This window comes from Eleginops maclovinus, chromosome 13 (assembly GCF_036324505.1).
Source record: "Eleginops maclovinus isolate JMC-PN-2008 ecotype Puerto Natales chromosome 13, JC_Emac_rtc_rv5, whole genome shotgun sequence".
NCBI classification, from domain to species: Eukaryota; Metazoa; Chordata; class Actinopteri; order Perciformes; family Eleginopidae; genus Eleginops; species Eleginops maclovinus.
Window position 1 is genome coordinate 1,768,304 of NC_086361.1, and position 19,761 is coordinate 1,788,064.

Genomic DNA, 19,761 nt, shown 5'->3' on the forward strand with positions numbered 1-19,761 from the left:
CAGAGTGCGGAAGTGAGAGAAGGAAAGAAATCCCAGAATGAAAAACACTGATTTCAATCTGAAATGCTCTGTGAGAATGAGTGAACACAGTGGGGGGGTGCTGTTTAGCTTTACATGATATTGATTCGGGTTCCGTGTCCTGCCAGTTCTGTGCCATGGCAGCCATTTTGCACCCATCACCACCATTTTGACGGTTTGGATTAATGGCACGAGTGGAGGCTGGGGGGGATTCTTTTTTTTCTTGTTTTTGTCTTAGAGGGTAGAGATGGGAAGTGAGGGCTGACGCCAGGCTCCTGCGCCTCAGCGATAAGCCTGACATCCACACAGGAATCAGACGGCTGAGGAATGAAAGAGATGGTGTGTGAGAGTCCAGGCGGAGGAGAAGAAGGTGGAGGAGAGACAGGAGGCATTGCATCAGCCTAACGAATCGTCATGATGCAGAGTGTGTGGAGCGAGCAGCAGATTGGAAATGGCTTATTACCATTCTTCTGGGGATGGACACGCTGAGCACACACTGCCGGGGAGGGGACAGGACAGAGCAGGGCGGGACAGATCCGGACACACCAGGACAGGACAGACCTGTACGGGGATGGGTAGGACAGGAAAAACCAGGACAGACCAGGAAAGGATATACCAGAACAGGAATGATGTGGGCAGAACAGGGTAAGGCAGTACAAACTAGAATAGGTTAGGTTAGCAGACGAGACATCAGGATAGGTTAATTCGAACCACAAATGACCTGGACAGTATGGACAGAACATAACTGGAAATACCAGGACAGGACATGATAAAACAGAACAGGAGAGATGTGGGTAGGACAGGGGAGATCAGGACAGACGTAGAGAAAACATTCAAAGACAAACCAGGACAGACCAGGAGAGGACAGATGTTGACGTGACAAGGTTTGATAGGATAGGGCATGACAGAGGTGGACAAGTTAGTACAGGACAGACCTGGAAAGGATATACCAGAACAGGGAAGACGTGTCAGGACAGGGTAGGGCAGGACAAAATCGGACCGGTTAGGTTAGGTTAGGAAAGGACAGAACAAGTAAAGTCGAACCATGAATGGACAGTATGGACAATGTCAGAACAGAACTGGAAAGACCAGGACAGGACAGGACAAGACAAACCAGAACAGGATATAATAGGACAGAGTAGGACAGTAGAGATCAGGACAGACATAGAGAAATCATTCAAAGACAAACCAGGACAGACCAGGAAGAGAGATGTTGACATTACGAGGTTGGATAGAACAGGGCAGGACAAGTTAGTACAGGAAATACCTGGAAAGGACATACCATGACAGAGAAGACATGAGCAGCACAGGTTAAGTCAACCAGGAGAGGACAGGCCCAGGAGACAGGAGAGATGTTGACAGGACAAGGTACTATAGGGTAGGAAAGGACAGACCAGGATAGGAAACGACAGATCAGGACAGGACTGGACAGGAATAGGTAGGACAACACAAAACAGAACAGAGGAGATGTAGACGGGACAGAGCGGACCAGAACAAACCAGGATAGGACAGGCGAGATCAGGACAGATGTAGACAGAACATACAAAGACAACCCAGGACAGGGTAGGACAGGGGGTGCTCTCAGGAGTGTGTGTGTGTGTGTGTGTGTGTGTGTGTGTGTGTGTGTGTGTGTGTGTGTGTGTGTGTGTGTGTGTGTGTGTGTGTGTGTGTGTGTGTGTGTGTGTGTGTGTGTGTGTGTGTGTGTGTGTGTGTGTGTGTGTGTGTGTGTGTGTGTGTGTGTGTGTGTGTGTGTGTGTGTGCATGTGATGGGAGGGAATTAAGAGTTGGCATTACATCAGGAGAGAGCTGCCATCTCTGCCTCCGTTCTAGCCCTGCACACAAACACACACACACACACACACACACACACACACACACACACACACACACACACACTCAGCCTACACACAAAGACTTTTGTGAGGGTAGAGCAAGATGAAGAAAAAATCCCTGCGCTCTATCTTGGCTGTGTCTCTCCTTTATTGCCCCCCAACCCCACACACACACACACACATATGCCTACACATAACCGCTCCTGATTGGCCGGTGTAATATTAACAAATGAATCTCCCAGCTCTGGCTACATTTAAGGGGCCCCTGAAAGTAAGCATGTGTTTATTTTTACAGTGAAAGAGGGGGGAGGAGAAGACGGAGGGTTTGAGGAATTGGGGGAGGGTAGAGGAGCAGGGAGGGGTTTCTTTGTGGTAACATACAGCTGGAGAAGAAGAGGGGGTTACAAAAAATCCTGCCTTCTGTTGGAATCCTGTGCTGAGCGTGGATGTCTTCACACTCTCTGTCTGCTGTTTTGGGGGCAGAGTGATACCTCTACTCGCTGCTCTGATCTGTGGTAGCTGATAGTTGCTAGTATGGCTGGTTCTGGGTTTCAGGGTTTCTGAAGACAGTACCTGAACGCCTCTGTCTGCAGCTGGCTTCATGAACAGTTGGACTGCGCTGTAGATGGAGCTGCGTTTGCCCTCTATCAACATCAAGCCCGTCTCTTTCTTTCTCTCGCCATGTCTCCTTTTTCTTTTCCTTTATTGCTTTGGCCTGGCAGAGCGCCCGAAGCTAGAGGGGTGGGGTGGGGAGGGGAGGGAGGTCGTGGGAGGGATTACGGGGTGGGTGAGGAGAAGGAGTGTGTGGCTTGTGTAGCAGCTGACTGAAACAGTCATTATATTATGTAAAGGCAGGCGGCGGCAGTTGCCAGGAGGGGGGGGGGGGGGGGGGTGTAAGGTGCCAGTTACTGACGCGCGGCGAGAGTCCGCCCCTGATTGGCTCATCAGCGCCTCTCTCAGCGGTGCTCTCTAGCTCATTAAAGGTGGAGGTTGCTGGTGTGTTTTCTCCCAGCAAATGGAGGCTCCGCCGCTGCGTCATACAGTCATCAGAGAAAAAGTGTGGGGGGGCAGTTAGTACTGTACAACCATAAGACTCCTCCCTAAAGAGGCTGCTGTGTGTAAATGTAATGTTTATAATCACTGACTGAATGTGTATCCTTTAGCATGGAACAGTCAGGGCTAGCACTGTTAGCACCACTGCTAAATCAGCTACCTGTACACATGTGAGGTGACGTAGGTCAGGGTGTAGGCTCTAAACTGCCTTCAGATAATCAGCTGTCAAACCACTCTGCACCGTCACTGTCAGATGATGGATGCAGTCAGGTGAGAGATGCAGTGATAGTTGCTTTCAGGTGAGAGATGCAGTGATAGATGCTTTCAGGTGATGGAGGCAGTGATAGTTGCTTTCAGGTGATGGAAGCAGTGATAGTTGCTTTCAGGTGATGGAGGCAGTGATAGATGCTTTCAGGTGAGAGATGCAGTGATAGATGCTTCCAGGTGATGGAGGCAGTGATAGATGCTTCCAGGTGATGGAGGCAGTGATAGATGCTTTCAGGTGAGAGATGCAGTGATAGATGCTTCCAGGTGATGGAGGCAGTGATAGATGCTTCCAGGTGATGGAGGCAGTGATAGATGCTTTCAGGTGAGAGATGCAGTGATAGATGCTTCCAGGTGATGGAGGCAGTGATAGATGCTTTCAGGTGATGGAGGCAGTGATAGATGCTTTCAGGTGATGGAGGCAGTGATAGATGCTTTCAGGTGATGGAGGCAGTAATAGATGCTTTCAGGTGATGGAGGCAGTGATAGTTGCTTTCAGGTGATGGAAGCAGTGATAGTTGCTTTCAGGTGATGGAGGCAGTGATAGTTGCTTTCAGGTGATGGAGGCAGTGATAGTTGCTTTCAGGTGATGGAAGCAGTAATAGTTGCTTTCAGGTGATGGAGGCAGTGATAGATGCTTTCAGGTGATGGAAGCAGTGATAGTTGCTTTCAGGTGATGGAGGCAGTAATAGATGCTTTCAGGTGATGGAGGCAGTGATAGTTGCTTTCAGGTGATGGAGGCAGTGATAGATGCTTTCAGGTGATGGAGGCAGTGATAGTTGCTTTCAGGTGATGGAGGCAGTAATAGATGCTTTCAGGTGATGGAGGCAGTGATAGTTGCTTTCAGGTGATGGAAGCAGTGATAGTTGCTTTCAGGTGATGGAGGCAGTAATAGATGCTTTCAGGTGATGGAGGCAGTAATAGATGCTTTCAGGTGATGGAGGCAGTGATAGTTGCTTTCAGGTGATGGAGGCAGTGATAGTTGCTTTCAGGTGATGGAGGCAGTGATAGTTGCTTTCAGGTGATGGAGGCAGTGATAGTTGCTTTCAGGTGATGGAGGCAGTGATAGTTGCTTTCAGGTGATGGAGGCAGTGATAGTTGCTTTCAGGTGATGGAGGCAGTGATAGTTGCTTTCAGGTGATGGAGGCAGTGATAGTTGCTTTCAGGTGATGGAGGCAGTGATAGTTGCTTTCAGGTGATGGAGGCAGTGATAGTTGCTTTCAGGTGATGGAGGCAGTGATAGTTGCTTTCAGGTGATGGAAGCAGTGATAGTTGCTTTCAGGTGATGGAGGCAGTGATAGATGCTTTCAGGTGATGGAGGCAGTGATAGTTGCTTTCAGGTGATGGAGGCAGTGATAGTTGCTTTCAGGTGATGGAGGCAGTGATAGATGCTTTCAGGTGATGGAGGCAGTGATAGATGCTTTCAGGTGATGGAGGCAGTGATAGATGCTTTCAGGTGATGGAGGCAGTGATAGTTGCTTTCAGGTGATGGAGGCAGTGATAGATGCTTTCAGGTGATGGAGGCAGTGATAGATGCTTTCAGGTGATGGAGGCAGTGATAGTTGCTTTCAGGTGATGGAGGCAGTGATAGTTGCTTTCAGGTGATGGAGGCAGTGATAGATGCTTTCAGGTGATGGAGGCAGTAATAGATGCTTTCAGGTGATGGAGGCAGTGATAGTTGCTTTCAGGTGATGGAGGCAGTGATAGTTGCTTTCAGGTGATGGAGGCAGTGATAGATGCTTTCAGGTGATGGAGGCAGTAATAGATGCTTTCAGGTGATGGAGGCAGTGATAGTTGCTTTCAGGTGATGGAGGCAGTGATAGATGCTTTCAGGTGATGGAGGCAGTAATAGATGCTTTCAGGTGATGGAGGCAGTGATAGTTGCTTTCAGGTGATGGAGGCAGTGATAGTTGCTTTCAGGTGATGGAGGCAGTAATAGATGCTTTCAGGTGATGGAAGCAGTGATAGTTGCTTTCAGGTGATGGAGGCAGTGATAGATGCTTTCAGGTGATGGAGGCAGTGATAGTTGCTTTCAGGTGATGGAGGCAGTGATAGTTGCTTTCAGGTGATGGAGGCAGTGATAGTTGCTTTCAGGTGATGGAAGCAGTGATAGTTGCTCTCAGGTGATGGAGGCAGTGATAGATGCTTCCAGGTGATGGAGGCAGTGATAGAATGCAGTGATAGTTGCTTTCAGGTGATGGAGGCAGTGATAGATGCTTTCACGTGATGGTTGCAGTGATAGTTGCTTTCAGGTGATGGAGGCAGTGATAGTTGCTTTCAGGTGATGGAGGCAGTGATGGATGCTGTCAGGTGATGGAGGCAGTGATGGATGATAAACCTAGATAACATACTTCAGTAGTTTTTTATTACCTGCTGATGTAATGAATGATGAATTACTCCACCCTGAACTCCACCTTTAGTTTGCTGCTGCAGACACACCTCCTCTTGTTGCCTTGTGATGGAGTGGAGCTCCTCACCTCCCCTCTCCTGTGCAGCTCAGTTTTATGGTTATGTGTTTATTCTTTTCTTCTGCTGATTAGTTTTCTGTAGGTCAGCATCTGGTCCACTGGTTGTTTTTAAAAGAGATACACAACGCTTGACTTCACTAAAGTTATGCTAATAAGACTTGGCTTGTTTTGTCCTTTTCAAACCCACACATCCATGCTCTTCTTAGCCCGCTGTGTTTAGCCCACTCCTGTCTGAAAGAGCTGACCCTGTTGATCCTGGCCTTTAGCTGCACTGATCCTCAGGTCGGGTTATATGAGGTGGTTTGATTTGAATGAATTGTAGGATTCCCTCTCAACAGTAACAGGCTGCAGAGAAGACAAGCTAACACTCAGCACCAGAGCAGAGAACAGAACCCCCCTCTCTCTGCTCCATCACAGACCTGTAGAAACGGTGTTGAGTTCCTAGACTGTCATGCTATTATCCTACGTTACTTCATGTACAATGAGATACAGTGATGACATTTTTTTAGTTTGCCCACACAATAACATTTGTGGCAAATGCATTTATGATCATTTTATTCGGTATTTGTCTTTATTTTTCCACATGATTTCTTGATTGATTCGGCTTTTAGACATTCTTATTGTTTTAAAAAAATCTGAATATTGTACGGTTCATAACAACAATGCAGCTCAAAGTGCTAGACATCAATTTAGAAAAATATATTTCAAATAAAGAGTCTCTTTAGTGTGATCCAGGGTTATTATTCATGAATAGAACTTAAACTATGTTTGGGAAATATTGTCCAAACAAGACTAAAAGTAAACATTACAACTAATGTTAGGCTTTGAATCAAATACATCTCTGTCATTTGGCTGCGCATCACCACCGCTAAGCTAAAGGATGCTAATGTTTGGCTAAACGATAGTTAGAAGGTTTGCATCAGCACACCGGAGGCCACAGGTAGGAGTGTGTTGTTAAAGGAGGCCACAGATGTGGGGTGGTGGTTTAGGTTGTTGATGGCTTTGTATTTCGGAGCAGAGAGGAAAGGGATGATGTGGGCAGAGCAGCAGGTGGAGTTGACCAGCTGGGAGCAGAATTTGGGGCGTATTGACCTGAATATAAGCAGGAGAACCATAGAGAATGCTGTGGGTCGGGATGTATGACTGAATGGATAAGAGTTTGTGCAGCAGTGCGCGGCGTATACGAGCGATGCTCTTTAATTGGAAGACACATAGAAGCTTCAGACACTCCCCAGTGGGGTATTTGTTGATCATTTATGTTGTAGAATTAAACATTTCTTCAGCTTGTCTTACTACAGATCTTATTTCAGGGATCTAACCACAACCATGTTCAAGGGGGAACAGGAAGTGCTACAATGCTGACTTATTTCCTGGTGTGTGATTCATTTCTGCGCCACTCTATGATATCAAGCAGATAGCAGATTTCCCAATTCTGTGCACACATCCTCACTAATGCAGACATAGCAAGCAGTATGTGTGTTTTTGGTGAGAGTCTACCATGTTGCCAGCATAATGAACCCGGAAATGTTGAGTACCCCAAAGTTTTATGTTAGAAAGGTATAGTACGGTCCCCAGCACATTAATGGCATTAAAGCATATGCAGACAATATCAAAGATTTTGACAGTTTTGGAGAGGTTTGGGGGTTAATTATTTGCATAATTAGCATTAGTTGCGTTAATATGCACAAATAATTAAAAAAGAGAGCGTAGTTCTGGTGGTTATTGAGGATGCGGAGTCCATTTTCAAGATAAAAAATGGCAGTTTTAACCAGAAAGTGGCCATATCGGTATTCTCTGTGGACTGATTTTGATTTCTATGAGTAGTTTTGCAACCATAGAAGGCACAAGATTAATATTATTACCTCTACTGTGGACATTTTTTTCAAACAAATAGGCAATCTGTCCAATCCAAATGATCCAGAGTCCCCTAAATCTTCCAAATGGACCCAAAATGTATCTACAGCCCACAGAGATTACAGATATGGCCACTTTCTGGTTAAAACTGACATTTTCTATCCTGAAAATGGACTCGGCATCCTCAATAACCACCAGAGCCACTCTCTCTGTTTTAACTATTCTTGCTTATTAACGCAATTTATGCTAATTGTGCAAATTGGCCAAGATGTGCAGGTTAGCATCCGGCAGTTTGTATGTGCTAGGGACCCGTACTATACATTTCTAACTTAAAACTTTGGGGTACTCTATATATCCGGGTTCACAACAGGACTCTCTATGAGCTCTTTGGTGGTTGTACATGTTGCTGTGTCCCTGCTAACCCCTGTGTCCTCTTGCCGTCCTGCAGGATGGAGCGGATGTCTGAGGAGGCACTGAGGCTCAACCTGCTGAAGCGAGGCTTGGAGTCCCCCAGCGAGCGAGAGGAAGCCCTGGCCAAACGCCTCAAAATGGAGGGCCACGAGGCCATGGAACGCCTCAAGATGCTGGCTCTACTCAAACGCAAGGACCTCGCTGACCTGGCAGCCCTGGAAGTCGGGGGCCCCCTGGGAGACGGGAAGGGGCCCGGAGCAAGCAGCCTCCACCACCAGAGCCTCATGGGGGCCACATACGATGAGAAGATGAACGGGAGTCTGAGGCTGGCAGGCCACGGCAGCCATATCGGAGCCAGTAAGAACGGGAAGGAGAACATGATGGATGAGCCGGTGGACATGAGCGCCGGGAGGAGATGGTGAGGGGGGAGGGTTTAAAGGACCAGAGACACCGGGGCCCCTGATAACAAACATGGTGGCTCTGTCCTATCCAAAGGTTCCAGTTATATATTATATTACCATACCATAACCCTGGCAGCATCGTGCTGCTTTCAACAGGTCTGCTCTACAAACACTCACTGTGCCAACACTGAAACTGAAATAATATTAGACGTTCTTAGAAGGCTCATTACATAGGTATAATAATAATAATACATGACACTTATGCAGCGCTTTTCTAGAAACTCAAAGACACTCAGAGTAACACAAAAAGTGTTCATAAACATATTTGCATGCCTAAAAAAAATAATCATGACCAACATGTAGGAAGGAGAAGGGAATATGGTAACAAACAACGAATAAGAAATATACCAAAAGTCAGGTTTTTTTCAGTGTGAGATATGAATCTCTACTATAATTCCAAAATGTCCACTTCATCTTCTCAGTATCCAGAGGTGTTGTCAGAGCTGACTTCTGTCCTCTCCAGATAAAACAACCTGTTCTGTTTGACTGCTAGTCTTTTGGCTCCAACCTGATCCCGTAGTACTTTTAAGTTCCCCTGAAACTATTCCTCTTTCACATTAGTAAAGTTGACCTTGTCTTTCTAGGACTTTGTAGTAAGTGCCTTTGGTTTGTCTTCACACATCCAGCTCAGCTTTGATGATCGTTGAGTTGTCTCTACAAACTGAATTTAGAAATAATGCAAACACACATTCCTCTGTATGCAGGGTCCCACAATTCACAGCTTATGTGACACCAAAAACCAAGCCCTGAAGCCAAGCACCTCTCCGTACACCTCCACCATCTAAATGTTTCCAAGAGCACAGTGGGGTCCATCATCAGGACAGGGAAGAAAAGCTGTCAGATTAGCTAGCAGTCAGGTGACCAGGGGTACTTCTCACTTCTCTTAACTTGCATCCCTGCGTCCCTCACTTGTGTCTTTTCCTTGCGCAAGGGACGCAAGGAAACCACGCGGAGAGAGAGAGGAAGCAAGGAAATTAGTTTTAAGAGCCATGGGGGTTCCTTTCCTCGGAGCGTCACGTGAAGTGACGTCCGTGTGTGATGATGCCGGTACAGCCGGATCGTCTGACAGCAGCCAGCTCTGTCCCCGTTTCATTCACACACACAAACACCCCCACACCTGACGCCTCTGTTAGTTCACATTTGTATCATTTCTGTAGACCCAAATACATTTAATGAAATAAGAACTCATTTTCAAAAAAAGATAAAAGCCATTCTTAAAAATGTAAAACAGAAAAGCTGTTCTTGCTGACAGATATTAAATCTGTCTCTTTGAATTTGAATGTGTTCATAATTAAAATGAATTGGAGATCAAAAATGTTTCTAATAAATGAATAAACAGATTTTTTCCACTTTAGTGTTCAGATATGATGCATTAATTGAAACAAAACACACAAAACTGAGGTGTGATTCCCTCGAGTTTAATGTCTTGACTCAGCTGTTAAACTGCTCTCAGGTTAAGAAGCATCAGATCAGTGCATGCGCTGCAGCGTCCCATCAGTGACAAATACACAGTAAGGGGCGGGCGAGTGACTGAGGATTTCACCGGAGGATGGTCTGGTGGTACCTTGATCCTCGCTCCTCGCTCCCCCGGCACAAATAAGCGCCGTGGGACGCTTCTTAAGATGGCACACACAAATCAACTTTCAGTGGGACCGGGGAAAAAGGAGCGAGGAGCTAAATGACAAAGAAGAGAATTTAGTACCCCAAGAGAGGCTAAAACAGAAGATAGAGCTGATGGGTTGCGGGGGCTGATCCTGAGGGAGAGGCCAGGCAGTCAGTAGAGACATTAATATACTAGCTATTCATTGAAGCTAAATGTGTGGCTCTACTACAGGGAACAACATAAGTCACTGAGAGACTGATGTCAGGCCTGGATGGCTCTGTCTGACGCTGAGAATCAAAAGTGTGTTGAACAGATCTTAATTTAATCATCGAAATGTTAGTTTATATTAGTATGTATAATCAGAATAACCAAGCTTTTGAAAGTGGGCCATCAAAAAAAAACAGCAGCACACCTCACACAGGTGAACAGTTGGTTATGTTCACTGAGAGTCCCGCCCATTTCCATGGAACCCAGCTACTCCAACCCATTGTGATCACACAGTAATACTTTATGATGTTATAAACAGTGAGCAAACCATCAGGCGGACATATCGCATATATTGGGTACATCGTTTCACACATTTTCCTAAAACCTGCAAGTCTCAGATGATCCAGAAATTGACTGGACCTTTTTTGTTTCTCTTGTAGCGAGGCTGACCATGACCGACGGACTCCGTCTCCAGACGTCATCATCCTGTCAGACAACGAGGCGTCGAGTCCCAGAACTACACCGCGTCCTGAGGAGCGCCTGCACCAAGCCAACCTGGACCTGTTCAAGGTACACACTTCAGGCATGTCAGGCTCAGGAGGAGGTAGTGGGACGACTCCTCTCTGATCTGTGTAGTAAATGCATTAGTAAGAACTATAGAGCACTAAAAAACATTTCCTACCCTGGGTTCTGTCTTTACTTTAAAGAGTCCTCTCCTGCTGATGTTCAGGTGTATATCAGTATGTAGTGTCTCTACTTTAAAGAGTCCTCTCCTGCTGATGTTCAGGTGTATATCAGTATGTAGTGTCTTTACTTTAAAGAGTCCTCTCCTGCTGATGTTCAGGTGTATATCAGTATGTAGTGTCTCTACTTTAAAGAGTCCTGTCCTGCTGATGTTCAGGTGTATATCAGTATGTAGTGTCTTTACTTTAAAGAGTCCTCTCCTGCTGATGTTCAGGTGTATATCAGTATGTAGTGTCTCTACTTTAAAGAGTCCTCTCCTGCTGATGTTCAGGTGTATATCAGTATGTAGTGTCTCTACTTTAAAGAGTCCTCTCCTGCTGATGTTCAGGTGTTTATCAGTATGTAGTGTCTCTACTTTAAAGAGTCCTCTCCTGCTGATGTTCAGGTGTATATCAGTATGTAGTGTCTGTACTTTAAAGAGTCCTCTCCTGCTGATGTTCAGGTGTATATCAGTATGTAGTGTCTCTACTTTAAAGAGTCCTCTCCTGCTGATGTTCAGGTGTATATCAGTATGTAGTGTCTCTACTTTAAAGAGTCCTCTCCTGCTGATGTTCAGGTGTATATCAGTATGTAGTGTCTCTACTTTAAAGAGTCCTCTCCTGCTGATGTTCAGGTGTATATCAGTGTGTAGTGTCTCTACTTTAAAGAGTCCTCTCCTGCTGATGTTCAGGTGTATATCAGTATGTAGTGTCTCTACTTTAAAGAGTCCTCTCCTGCTGATGTTCAGGTGTATATCAGCATGTAGTGTCTCTACTTTAAAGAGTCCTCTCCTGCTGATGTGCAGGTGTATATCAGTATGTAGTGTCTCTACTTTAAAGAGTCCTCTCCTGCTGATGTTCAGGTGTATATCAGTATGTAGCGTCTCTACTTTAAAGAGTCCTCTCCTGCTGATGTTCAGGTGTGTATCAGTATGTAGCGTCTCTACTTTAAAGAGTCCTCTCCTGCTGATGTTCAGGTGTATATCAGTATGTAGCGTCTCTACTTTAAAGAGTCCTCTCCTGCTGATGTTCAGGTGTATATCAGTATGTAGTGTCTCTACTTTAAAGAGTCCTCTCCTGCTGATGTTCAGGTGTATATCAGTATGTAGTGTCTCTACTTTAAAGAGTCCTCTCCTGCTGATGTTCAGGTGTGTATCAGTATGTAGCGTCTCTACTTTAAAGAGTCCTCTCCTGCTGATGTTCAGGTGTATATCAGTATGTAGCGTCTCTACTTTAAAGAGTCCTCTCCTGCTGATGTTCAGGTGTATATCAGTATGTAGTGTCTCTACTTTAAAGAGTCCTCTCCTGCTGATGTTCAGGTGTATATCAGTATGTAGTGTCTCTACTTTAAAGAGTCCTCTCCTGCTGATGTTCAGGTGTATATCAGTATGTAGTGTCTCTACTTTAAAGAGTCCTCTCCTGCTGATGTTCAGGTGTATATCAGTATGTAGTGTCTCTACTTTAAAGAGTCCTCTCCTGCTGATGTTCAGGTGTATATCAGTATGTAGGGTCTCTACTTTAAAGAGTCTTCTCCTGCTGATGTTCAGGTGTATATCAGTATGTAGTGTCTCTACTTTAAAGAGTCCTCTGGACACCATGTCTGACTGAGGTTGTGTGTCTTTCAGGGGAAGACGGGAGAAGAGAGGCAGCAGATGATCAAGGCTCTGAGGGAGGAGCTGCGTCTGGAGGAGGCGCGCCTGGTGCTGCTCAAGAAGCTCCGGCAGAGTCAGATGCAGAAGGAGAATGTGGTGCAGAAGGTCAGTGCTGAACTCACAGCACCCTCACATCCACCTGTTGGGGGTGTATGCAAGCACATTTACTCCAGTGTTTCACTTATTGTGTGCTTCAAAGTAATCCGGTATGAAAAAGGTGACTCATAGAAAATGCATCTGTGCAAGGCTTTGTCTTTCTATCTATAGCCTTAACAAAGGATCTAAAACGTATGAATATTCAAAAACAGGAAGTAGCCTAGTCACTACTTTTTTTGTATTATCTGCCTGTACCAGTCAGTGATGCTAAATGTGTAGCAAATTTTTTACACAGTGACAAAAAGCCATATTGTAACACAGGTAAAGCCTTCAAATGACATTTATAGAGAAATAAGTCATTATGAGCAGGCAACACAATGAAGAAGCACAGCTAAATAATAATAATTTAAAACACTTTATCAATATGTAGAACAGAAAATATAGTGCATCGTTTATCGGTAAGGATGACAATGTAAGAGATTATATGATGACACGTGAGTAACATTACGCCCATGAGAAATAAAAATAAGAGATCGAAGTGGTCTCTACGGACTAGCATAGACGCAGATTTCGACGCAGATTTCCCTACAGTTTACAATGTCTAACAAGCCTTTATGTAATTGTTGTGTCTTATCACCCATAGTGAACACATCTGTATATTCCTTCTAGTGTTGTGCTGTCTGTGTCATTTTCTTTCTTTAATTTTATTATTTTGGGGGATTTATTTATTATTATTATTATTATTATTAGCTTTTTTTTTTTCCTTTGACCTTGTTTATTTAATTCTACTTTTTATAATGTTATTGCATGTGTGGAAAATTTGTTTTGGGTTTGGAATAACTGGAAAAAAAGGGTTAACATATTGGTATGATGCTCGTGAAAAAATAATAAATATATTTACAATTTAAAAAAACTGCAGGCTAAAGCTAACATAAGGAGTCAATGTATGCTAGTTAGCAAGCTAAATTACTTATTAAATAATATATAAAAAAATGTGCCAACACACAATCATGACCTATTTTGGATCCAAAACGGCAAATTGCACCAAAAGGAGAGAGGTTTGCATCCCCTCACTGTAATATGAGGTCAAACACCGGGCATGCACTCTCATGTGAGCATGAATCACCCTGGTAATGCTGTGATGCTGTCTGCAGGTCCCGGTGGTGCAGAACGCTGCCTCCTCTGTGCAGGCCCCCCCCATGCACAGCTCTCAGGGCCTGGGGAAGCTGCCTGTGAGGCCGGGCATGCACAACCCGGAGCCCCAGAACCTCCGCACTGCACAGGTTTGTCTACCATACTAACCATTCACTGTGGATTTAATGTTCAGTTCAGGGCTTCAATAACACAATCAGTCCTGCCTGAGTAAGAGGGGAGAACAGGGTCCCTCTGAGGTGAGTTTACTGCTCATGGTTACTATTTCCTGGGTCAGTACACTTGTATAATAAAATGTCTTTAGTGTATCAGGACATAATTCAAGTCTGAGAAAATAACAACAAAATGCTAACAGGAGTCTGGGTGTTAATGAAAGTATGCATTGTGGGAAATGAAGGATCTGGTGCTATCAGAGTTTGATTAATACTTGATTTTACCATTCTTCTTCTAAAGATGTCTCCTGTGAGTCCCTAAAATGCTATAATATAATCACCAGTGGACTTTTTTTCAGAAAGAAGCCCTTTTGCTGAGCTTGGTTTCAGGAATAGACTCTGTCTCTTCAATATTGACCTGACCTGTAACTGTTCCTGCTCCTATGATCAAGTGGTCTTGATAAATTGTTGTGAAAGACATGCTTATTCTAGAGGTGACCGTTGTCTTTCTCCCGCCTCCATTTCTCATCATGCCCCCATCCTAAAAAGTTTGCTTTTAGCAGTGCTTCATTCTGGTTCTATAGAGGAGCTGGATATTAAGTCTATCTTACATTAACTCCTCTCTGTTGTTTCCTCTCTACAGGGTCACACAGTCATCAGGTCAGCAGCCAATGCTAACCTGCCCCCCATGCTGATGTCTCAGCGAGTGATAGCCCCCAACCCCTCCCAGCTGCAGGGCCAGAGACTGTCCTCTAAGCCCGGGATGTCCCGCTCTAGCTCCAGCATGGCCAACGCCGTCAGCTACCAGCAGGTAGGATCCTTCCACTCCACGCTCACTGTGTGTCATGGATTACTACCAGGCGTGGTTAAAGCGATGTGCAATGATGGTACTGTCTAATGGGATAGGTTAGCAGGAGATAGATGTTTCTAAGATGTCACACATTTACATTTACATTAGCACGTACTTAACTAGCATCAGTGCTGCTATGCTACGCTAGCTGCCGGAGGTTAAAGACAAGATACACTTTATTTATCCCAATTTGGGACATTGTTGTGTCACAGCAGCATGTAAAAATGGCATAATGTGAAAATGTAAAATATTAGAAAACAAACAAAGTAGAAAATAAAACTGAACTTAAAAGTAAAAATATATACATCAGTGAAAGATAAATATCTGAAGACTATGTTAAATATACACTTTGGTGGGCCAATTACACCTACCAGAATAGATCAACTGAATGTATTCACATGCTGCTTTTGCCTGATATACAGGGTTTATTTTCTGCTATTTCTAGTTAGCTTTTACACGGAGATCTATAGGCTCTGACTTTAGCTTCTATCTTTACATTTCTAACCTGCTTTAAAACTGTAATCTGTTGCTTTAACGTTAGCTGCTTTCTTTATCTCTGAACTTGTTTTTCTCTGTGATTTAGAAGCTTTAAAGTCAGCTTCCATCTTTAACAGATTAGCTTCTTCCAGTTCACAGTGGTACTCTGAGCTGGCAGGTAGACTCTACAGAAGCTTTAAAGAGCAGATTGTAGCAACCAGCTCTACCGAGGCAGGGAGATGTGTGTTCTGTGTGGCTGGGGACAGCAGGGTAAAGTGTGGCTCTCCTCTGCTTAGCATCAGAGAATGTGTGTCTCCCTGCAGGCCAGCCAGCAGGTGGCAGCTTCCCAGCGCTCAGGGTCCAGCGCCATGTACATGAACCTGGCCCACATGCAGGCGGCAGCAGCAGCCGGCGGGGGCATGGGCGGAGCCTCGGCCGTCAGCCCGTCCACCATGTCCAGCTCGGCGGGTGGGGTGAGCTCCATCGCCGACCAGGCCAGCAGCCAGGCGGCCGCCAAACTGGCCCTGAGGAAGCAGCTGGAGAAGACCCTGCTGGAGATCCCCCCTCCCAAACCCCCTGCCCCGCTGCTCCACTTCCTGCCCTCTGCCGCCAACAGCGAGTTTATCTACATGGTGGGGCTGGAGGAGGTGGTGCAGAGTGTGCTCGACAGTCAGGGTAAGCAGCTTCACGTTCAGGCTCTGAGAAATAGTTTGTTCATATGTCGATTTAGTGTCAAATCTGACCGATTTACTACTTTGATCAATTGTGATATCCTCCGTAGGCATCTGAACATATAAACTGTTGATCACCACTTTCATTGAATTCTGAGGTTTAGTCAACTTTGTAACATCTATGGTGTTCCCGGTCAAACATGACCTCCATAGGAAATGACTGGGTAACCCTACAGCAGGGGTATTCAACTAAAATTCAACGAGGTCCAGTTAGAGAAAATGTCATGTGCTATACATTAGCTGTGAGCTAGTAGCTGTATCAACGTCTGCATGTCATCAACAACTGACTGTCTCATCAAACAAACAAAGTACAATCCAAAAACATCAATATTTATTGTGTCTTGAACTATACAGATATACAGTATAATACTGTAGATGTGTTAATGTTCCACGCTGCATTTAAAATAAAATAGAGAAAAGAAACTAAATATCTTTGGAAAATGTGTGCATCTTAAAAGAGCTTACTTTTAGAAAGATTAAATAAAGAGCAGCAGCAGCAGCTTGAGTTCCCCTTTCTCTTTAACCGTTTCACATCTTAACAGTTTCAGACAGTTATAGAACATATCAGTCCGAACACATCATAACAATGGAACAGTTTTAAGGTTTGTCTTTCTGTCCCTCTTATATTCCACTCCCTCACTGACTGTCTTTAGTTCAGTGAGAGGACTGAGCTCTAGCCTCTCCGGCCAGGATTTTAAATCGGGGCTGAAATGGTGTCAGGGCCATTCTCATACACATGTGAAGGTGTTCATTGGTGCTCCACTCACCGCCTTCTCTGTCTGTCTCTCGCTAACTCGTCTCTCCCATCAATCTTCTCTCCGTCTTCTCTGTCTCCCGCTAACTCGTCTCTCCCATCACTCTTCTCTCCGTCTTCTCTGTCTCCCGCTAACTCGTCTCTCCCCTCACTCTTCTCTCCGTCTTCTGCCTCTGTCTCCCGCTAACTCGTCTCTTCACTCAGTCTTTTCTCCGCCTTCTCTCTAATCACCCTGTATCGCTCACTCGTCTCTTTCACCCCCTGTTGGCGCCGGTTAAAATAGAGCCGTTATTAATGTATTGATTATATGTCCGGGACCGTATAGGTCGGCGTCAGGGTCCGGACCCAGTCCGCGGTCCGCCTGTTTGTGAACTACGCACTAGACTATGTTCAAGTAGTTCAGATAGTACACACCTAAATCAATCAATCAATACATTTTCAGTATCTATTCTTTGTATATTTAAATCAAATGTGGTGATGTTTAATGGTTTTTGAGTTATTGTAAGAGCATTTAAAACCGACCAGTCAAATCTGACCAGGAACACCAAAGTAAGGGGGGAGAGGAAACAAACAGGAATGTGATGAATCCTGAAGTCCAATCGTTCTGCTCTCAGGTAAACTCAGAGGGACTTTGGGCCGGATGGAGCCGTTCTTCTGCGCCCAGTGCAGAACCGACTTCACCCCGCACTGGAAGCAGGAGAAGAGCGGGCGGATCCTGTGTGAGCAGTGCATGACCTCCAACCAGAAGAAGGCTCTGAAGGCAGAGCACACCAACCGGCTGAAGAATGCCTTTGTGAAGGCCCTGCAGCAGGAGCAGGTCAGCACGTCACACCACATACTGACTGTCATCTTCTGAGCATCCCATAAACTACATCTGGTTTACTGTTAACCAAATCCTTATTTTTAATACTTTTTATTTAAGTAGGTGCACTTTTTTCGAATACAAGCTCATGTTTTTACTCAAAGTCTAAGTAAATCACAACAAAGAAACAAGAAAAAACTAAACTAAAATCTGATCAAACCCAAGTCCAAACCGACCCCTACACCCCCCATTCCATGACAAAGTGCCTCGTCGCCTTCTGAGCTGTCCTTTTTAACCCGTGTTCCTCATGTTGCTCCCTGTCAGGAGATCGAGCAGAGGCTGCAGCAGCAGGCAGCCCTGTCCCCCAGCTCGGCCCCTACTGGCCCCAACGCCTCCAAGACTGACTCCATGATCCGACACCATGCACTCCGCCAGGTACACTGCAGCGCTCCAACCCACCCTCCACCACTAGTATTCAGGAGCGTGAACTCACCCACTGTTCCATGTTGCGTAATAAATATATGGTTAATGACAATTATATCCACTATTCACTACTGCTTAAAAGTCCAACATTAAAGACATGATTTTATTAGCAGGATTAATAGCCGTAAAAATTCATTCATAATGATATAAACAGATAAATGCACTGTAAACTTGTTTAAGCTGTATGAACCTCTGCTGTTTAAAAACCATCTGCAGTACTGCAGTGCACCACTGGGTGGCAGTGATGGTGAGGTTTTACCTTTTTAATATATGCATTAAAAAAATGAGGAGACCACTCCAGATTGTTCTTAAATCTCAATCTCTACATGTTTGGCAGCCATTCCAGTGTCCGTTGAATTCCAACACAGACATGTTGTCAGTAGTTTATAGAATACAATAAATAAATAAATCATTTAACTCAAAGCTGACCTATAAATAATAAACCAGAGAAAATGATAATGCTGAACTGGTCTCTGAATGTTTTCTGCGGCTGTATGCCTAAAAAAAAATTATAACAATTATAATGGTTGGTTGGTTGGTTAACGGGGTGTGTGTTCTGTCCTCAGGCCCCCCAGCCTCAGGCCTCCATGCAGAGAGGTCTGTCTAACTCGGCGCGGGGTGTCCTGTCTAACTTCGCCCAGGCCTCCCAGCTGTCTGTGGCCAGTAGCCTCATGGGGATGACCAGCGGCAAGCACTGTGGCAGCGGGGGGGGCGGCGGCAACAGAATGCAGCACGACAGCCGCCGGCAGATCTACAACATCCCAGGTGTGTGTGTGTAAAGTGGTATTTGTGCACCTGTGTTGACGTATATTGGTTAAATATGCATCTGACACTTGGGTAAAAGCTGTAGCTAACTTATCTGACAAACGATCCAAACGCAAACCTGTTTCAGAACTATAAACCTGCTCACTACAAATTATTGATACGACATAAGTGAAAGTTTCTGGAAAGTGACTCCTGAAGTTAAGATAAGATGTACCTTTATTAATCCCTGTGGGGAAATTTGAGTGTTTAAGCAGCAACAGAGAAGAGGAAAAACACTACAGATTCACACAAGGATATGAAACACACATTTAAAACAAAAAATTCTAAAAACTTTTAAAACATGTATGCAGATAAGTAACAACAGTATTGTTAAAAATATACACATGTATGTGTTCAGAAAGAAAGTGCAGGTCGAAGTTATTGTGCAAGAGTGCAGGCTTTATGTGCAGTTCGGGTTATTGTCAGTGAGTCACAAGTTGCTGTAAATGAAGATGTCTCACTCTGTTCAAGTTTTCCACACCACAGAGTGGAGCATCTTCCCTCACAGATTATCTTTGGCAGAGTAGACACCAGCTGCAGAGAGAAACACACAGTTTTCCCCCATCCTCTGAATTAGTTGCTTGAAGATTTAATGTTATAAGATAATACACAACTGATATGACTTGTGTTACAGCACTCTTATAAAGATTGTGTAGACTTTTTCTGAATTTCTATCCATTAAACTCACTATTGGTCCATCCTGTTGGCCCAACGGTTCTTTCCTGATGTTAAATTGTGAACAACACTGTAGAAGAGCTGCAGTATGGCTAATGTTAGCTGTTAGCAGCAGTATGGCTAATGCTAGCTGTTAGCAGCAGTATGGCTAATGTTAGCTGTTAGCAGCAGTATGGCTAATGCTAGCTGTTAGTAGCAGTATGGCTAATGCTAGCTGTTAGCAGCAGTATGGCTAATGTT

At 44.8% G+C, this 19,761-nt stretch overlaps 1 protein-coding gene across 2 annotated transcripts in view; it reads left to right on the top strand.

The window, feature by feature from the left end:
• The window catches only part of gatad2b (GATA zinc finger domain containing 2B), a 47,760-nt gene that overhangs the window by 22,200 nt on the left and 5,799 nt on the right, over nt 1–19,761 (top strand). Inside the window, exons 2-10 of one of the 2 annotated variants that reach the window (XM_063898790.1) lie at nt 7,938–8,318; nt 10,612–10,741; nt 12,519–12,650; nt 13,796–13,924; nt 14,589–14,756; nt 15,569–15,947; nt 17,372–17,574; nt 17,884–17,994; nt 18,609–18,807. In XM_063898790.1, the coding sequence (XP_063754860.1) occupies nt 7,939–8,318; nt 10,612–10,741; nt 12,519–12,650; nt 13,796–13,924; nt 14,589–14,756; nt 15,569–15,947; nt 17,372–17,574; nt 17,884–17,994; nt 18,609–18,807 (1,831 nt within the window). In that variant the 5' untranslated portion in view covers nt 7,938. The remainder of the gene's footprint in view (nt 1–7,937; nt 8,319–10,611; nt 10,742–12,518; nt 12,651–13,795; nt 13,925–14,588; nt 14,757–15,568; nt 15,948–17,371; nt 17,575–17,883; nt 17,995–18,608; nt 18,808–19,761) is intronic. The other variant, XM_063898791.1, reaches the window with a different exon arrangement.